Here is a 6,000-nt window from a genome sequence, read left to right as displayed (position 1 = left end):
ATTTGCTCTGATGTCAGAATATTTTAACAGGCAAGGACTTGGGAATTATTTGATCATGGCTGATCTTAATCTAATGCATGTGAAAAGGCTGAGTCTGGGAAGGTTGTGCAAAATGACAGGCGTCCCAAGAGAGGCTGACTGAAGGTTTCTTCTTTAAACAACAATAGCTCCATCATTTTCAAACTCGGGGTCCTGTGTTCCTACTGTGTGTTTTTGTAGCTGCATTCTTAATGAAACTTTTGAATATGATAGTTTTCTTGAAAATTCCCTTATTTGCTTCCCCGTTTGTAGGTGTCTGAAACCTGATCTTAGGCTTTTTATTGCATTTGTTCACTGGCCTGGTGGGTGGGAGAGAGAAAGATCCCTGTTTAAAAACCTTTGTTTCTCTCCACGGTTTTGTATCATCATGAGAGCCTAATGTATCCTGAGTAGTTTCATATGTAACACTCAGTGTATGCTTTAAAAATGACTGATAACTTAGCCTTCAAATTATTTTAAATTACTCAGTTGACATTTATGCATGTGTATATGTGTACATACTTGCTGGATAGGACAGGATGTTATCTTGCATTATAGATTACATGGACACTTCATCTACAACAGAGATGATGTCCTTACACAAACACACACGTTACCACATCCATTTATTAATCTGTTCCCACAGAAGATAGCCATATGTTATTATCTGGAACAAATTTTAAGGTAATGATTTATTTTTACTTTTTTTTTTCCCCCCTGTTTTCTTAATAAGGTCTTAATAGTCTATTTAAAGCATGTATAATCACTTATTTGTTGTTGTTTACAAAAAGGTTAATGCAGCATAAATATTGCTATCAGGACAAATGTCTTATGCCCTTTTAATTAATGCCTATCGTTCCGGTTATATCTGTTCTGCTCCCATGACTTGTGTTTTTGAAGCACGGCTGATAACGATTCCTCCTTTTCCTCTCAGTATGTCTCACATGGGATATTCCAGGGAGAGCTGTGTCTGGGAAGCCAGCCTTTTGCAGTCGCTCTCTGCGTCGAGATTACAGCAGCGGGCTATTTGTGTTTCTCCTCATCTCTGTTTCTCTCTGTCTCTCACTCTCTCCAGCTGGTGTAAATGACTGCTGCTGCCTCCCAGAGCCAGATAACCTGCTCAGTCAGCTGGAGCCCCCTGCGGACAGCTGTCTCGCTTTTAGCTGATGGAAAACTCCTACTAAGCACTGAATGGAAGAGCGTGGAGCAGCAACCATTCTAGCAAGCAGCCACTGCAGCAGCAGCAGCAGCAAGAGCGAGCAAGGACTCTATTGTTCCCTGGTGCTAAACAGTTTTTCCTTCCCAACTGCCATGCACAATAGCGGGAGAGAGGTTCCCAGTACCCTTCTCCCCAGGAAGGAATTCTGAAGCGGGGGATATCATCGGAAGAAGGTTTGGCGGTCGAGCGGTCGTGGAGGTTTTGGAGGCTGCTGGAGGCATGGGGTTGAGCCAGGAGAGAGCTGCTTTCTGCCGTGGGCCAGGGGTTTGCAGTGTGCCGGCCCGCTGCGTGGGAGTTTTCCTCCTGCTCCTGGGAATCTGGGACACTTGTGCGCAAAGTGAATTCCAAACTTCCTCGGTGTATTTGTGGAAGACCGGTAAGTGAGCGTGATGCTGTCTTAACACAACAGCTGTGTCTTAATTTTTTTGTTGTTGCTGTAATTAATAACCTTTTTGTGTCCTTTGTGTACGTGGAGAGTGAAAGTTAAATCTAAGTGTCTAATGTTTACTTGCAGGCATATAAGGAAAAACCCCATAAATTAGGTCATCTTCCAGGATTCTGCCAGCCAAGCAAGTATGGCAATTAAAAAAACCCCAACAAACTAACAAAACACATTTGTGACTCTTTGGCACAGTTGCTGGGATCTCCTATGTGTTTTCTGTGTCTTCTGAGGTTTTTAATTTTGTTGAGCAGCTGTACGCTGTATGTAAATAGCAAAGGTCAGGGTATTAGTACCTGTCCACAGTGGGAAGGAACATTTACAATTGGAGCAGTAATGCTAACAGTGTTCTAAAACTACTGACTTCACAAAGAAAGATGTAATTCAGCATGTCTAATCTTTGTGCTCGCTGTAATATATTCAGTGTGGTAATCGATGGGGAGTTGGGTTTGTTAAATTTAGGTTTGTTGCACAGTATATAGGACATGTGAAAGCTAATGATGGATTAGGTGAAATAATCCAAGTGATGCCAGATCTCATAACCAAAGAGCCAAAGGCAAACAGGGTATGTGGATTCAGCATCACACTAGACAGATAATTTCCTCTGCTTTGATACTAATGAGTTACGTGTCTGTTTTAAAGATTGCATAGTCATAACAGTGTTCCAACCTTAAATTTGCATTAAAAATCACTGGGGAATTTCCACATGTCTATTAATATATTACATTAATTCAGAACTTTAGCAGTGATGAATATGTGCATTTTAGTTGTCTAAAACAGTTTTCATTCCTGTAAATAGAGTCAAAGTCTCCTTTAGGAAATGCGAAGATTTCAAGCCAGCAAATATTTCGCCTTGGTGTCAGCAGCTGGCTACATTTCCTAGATGTTTCCAGGAATACAGCAATCCAGAAAGTACTAGGTTTGTTTAAAAATTGTTTTTCCATTAAAAGATAATATAGAAGTAAGAGAGAGTGCAAATTAATCATTTGTCAAAAAAACAACTTCGGATGGAGGTCCCCAGTCTTCTGCCACAGAAGCAGATCAATTTACAATTACAGTGATATCCTGAATTTTTTAAGAGGCTCCATCTATCCAGCAGCTCAGGGAGGAGATTAAAAGGAAATTCATTTAAACAAAAAGACAAGCTTTCCAATAATGCTAGAAACACAACTCTGAAGAAGTGAAGATCATTTGTAACTTTCCCTTCGGACTGAAAGATGTGTCCCATAATGACAGTGACCCTTTTTTTTTCTTTTTACCCATTAATTCAAAACTTAGTTTTCAGTTTCAGCTTTGTAAATGTTCAGCACACACTTAAGAAGAGATAAAGTACATGCACAGACTCATGCATGTGCATAAAAAAGGGCAGTAAAAAAAAACCCCAAGTGTTTTCATTAAGCATTTTACTCTTACCCTGAGTTGCTAAGCATCAGTAGAATAAGATCTGCACCTTTTCATTATCTCTCCATTTAACAGTTAGAGGACTGTATTTTAAAATGTTAAAATAGTAATACAGATTGAGTATAACAACCACCTTAGTTAACTAACACTACTGTGAACTATCAACGTGCTCTGAACTTAGCTCTTAACTTACTTTGCACGTGGTACATGTGCTCTGAAGTCACATCAGTTATGTCAGCAAGAAGGAAACTGGGATAGCTTATACTTTCTCTGTCTTTTCTACCTTCTTGGCAAAGTCTGTTCTTAAGGAACTTTTTTTCAGAACAGATATGATCTAATTACATTGCCTGATGAAGAACTAGTTCTTCCCTTCAGCTTTTATTCTGTGACCTCTCTTCTCTGTTTTGCTTTCAAAGAACAATCAGATGAGCATGTTAACAGTACAGTTTTTAATATAATAATATTGGTGACTTGACTATAAAGTGATGAGAAACGATTCAGTGTGGCTCTTTCAAAACACTGAATGGCAAGATGCAGTGAATAAGGGAGTGCATCTACTTTTGCACGTTTTTTTTCATAGCTATTTATTGTTTTGCAGTTTTCCCCCCTCCTATTTGTTGGAGGTTCTAGAAAGTAAAGTAGGAGAGTTGCTGGCCAGTGATCTGAAGGGTGTATAGAGTTCAGCTAAAGCATTGGAGAAAATAATAAATCTGAACAGTAGTGAGTTCATCCAACTTAAATGGTATTTTGCTTTTCCTTCTGTGAAGGAAGCAGTTCAGAGGAATGTATGGCTTCAGTTTGTGTCAAGGAAAGTGGCTTCATTATATGCCTTTTGGGACCTGTTATGTCCATTTCTTGAGAAACATGCTCTTTTTGTAGCAAACTTAGTCTGGGGTCAGCTTTCCTAGGTGCTGTTCAGTACTTAGATGTGTCTGGTTTTTATTTCTAAATATTTTTGAAATACTGTCTTGGCCTATGCTAATCCATGTCTTCTATCCTGGTTTACTGCTCTGTGTTTCCTTAAGGATGCTCTTGACAATTATCTGTAGCAGTTATGAGGTTTGAGTTGGGGCATTCTTTCACCTACAAAATAATAATTGTTTGACCTTAGCATTTTAGGCTTGTGCAAACTGCATGCAATTCAACAAGGCCAAATGCAAGGTTCTGCACCTGGGTGGGTCCCGAACACAAATACAGGTTGGATGAGATTGGATTGAAAACAGCCCTGAGAAGAAGGACTTGGGCCTGTTGTTATATGAGAAGCTCAACATGAGCCACAAATGTGCACTTGTGTATTAGAAAGCTGAATGTATCTTGGGCTGCATCCAGAGAAATGTGGCCAGCAGGTAAAGGGAGGTGATTCTCCTACTCTGCTCTTGTGAGACCCCACCTGTAATACTGTGCCTGGTTTTGGAGCCCCCATCACAAGAAGGGCATAGGGCTATTTGGGTGAGTACAGAGAAGGACCACAAAGATGATCAGAGGGCTGGAGCACCTCTCCTGTGAAGACAGCCTGAAAGCTGAGACAACCTGGAGAAGAGGAGGTTCCAGGGAGATCTTAGTGCCCTTTCAGTACCTCAAGGAGGCCTACAAGAAAGCTGGTGAGGGACTTTTCACAAGGGCATGTAGTGAGAGAACAAGGAGTAATGGCTTAAAGCTAGAAGGGGGATTTTGACTAGATGACTAGACAATAGAAGGAAATTCTTCACTATGAGGGTGGTAAGATACCAGAACCGGTTGCCCAGAAAGGCTATGGAGGTTTCCTCCCTGGAAGTGTTCAAGGCCAGGTGGGATGGGGCTTTGAGCAACCTGATGCCATGGGAGATGTCTCCTCCCATGCAGGGGTTTGGAACTAGATGATCTTTAAGGTCCCTTCCAACCCAAACCATTCTATGAGTCTACTTTCTACTTCCAACCTATAAAAACCCATCAGAGGTTGTGATTTTTGTCTGCTACCATCCTCATGCCTACTATTACAAACATTTGAGGAGTTTATAATACTCAGATGAACCATTTTGAGGTTGAAATATCTTTGATGGACAATGTTGTGAACAACCCTCTTTGAACAGGGAGATTGAACTAAATTATCTCCAGAGGCTCCTTCTAATCTTTACCACCCTGTGATATGGATGTCATCGCTAAGTAGTTTCTACTTGCCCAACTGAAACTGCTCTGAAGTTTTGGCTTTCAAAACTTTTTCAGTCTCTTGTGACAATGACAATTTGGTGTTGCATATTTATACTTCTACTAGGGTGCGTTTCATGGACCTTCAGTGTTTCGAATGGCATTTAGACAAACACAGTTGATCATAATTATTACTCTTTACACTAGGTCTCTCACCAAATATTCTATACCATGCAAGCCTGGTGTGTGTGCTTTTTCAGACATGAATACACAGCTGGTTCATTTTGTGTGGTCACTGGGAAAGCCATCTGGATTTCTTAACATAAATTATCTCCATCTGTGCAGCGTACCTGTCTCTTCTCAGCAGAGTGATGAAGCAGCTAGATTCCCAGAGCTGAGTCATTGTGCTTGTTTGCTTGATGTTTTGAGGTAGAGAACAGCAGTTTTTAGCAATTCATAGAACCAAAGCTGTGATGTTAATGGGGGGTGAGTCCATTGATGTAAGGGGAACACACTGCTGAGCACTGGACTTTTGAAGTTGAAAAAATTTTTGAATGACCTGATTTGTTCATCATTAACTTCCTGTCTCTGAGTCTACTGATTTAATTTGTCATGAGAAGTTTGGTTCAGGTTCTATTTCTGTGAATTTCTGTGAGTTTCTGAAATGTTTTAAATCTCATTCATATTCTACCCTAAGTATTAGAAATCCTTATTGGTTATATATTATATAAAAATATATTTATGTGTCCATATACGGACACATGCACACACAGAATGAAACATGAGTGCCACAATGCAG

At 40.2% G+C, this 6,000-nt stretch overlaps 1 protein-coding gene across 1 annotated transcript in view; it reads left to right on the top strand.

Annotated features, from left to right (window-relative positions):
• The first annotated feature begins 1,444 nt into the window (after nucleotides 1–1,444).
• The window catches only part of THSD7A (thrombospondin type 1 domain containing 7A), a 188,824-nt gene continuing 184,268 nt past the window's right edge, over nucleotides 1,445–6,000 (top strand). The window contains exon 1 of the mRNA XM_030444929.1: nucleotides 1,445–1,613. Within this exon, the coding sequence (XP_030300789.1) occupies nucleotides 1,457–1,613 (157 nt within the window). The 5' untranslated portion in view covers nucleotides 1,445–1,456. The remainder of the gene's footprint in view (nucleotides 1,614–6,000) is intronic.

This window comes from Calypte anna, chromosome 2, assembly GCF_003957555.1.
Source record: "Calypte anna isolate BGI_N300 chromosome 2, bCalAnn1_v1.p, whole genome shotgun sequence".
In the NCBI taxonomy this organism is placed as follows: domain Eukaryota; kingdom Metazoa; phylum Chordata; class Aves; order Apodiformes; family Trochilidae; genus Calypte; species Calypte anna.
Note: the sequence above shows the minus strand (reverse complement) of the source record. Positions and strands in the feature narration are given on the sequence as shown.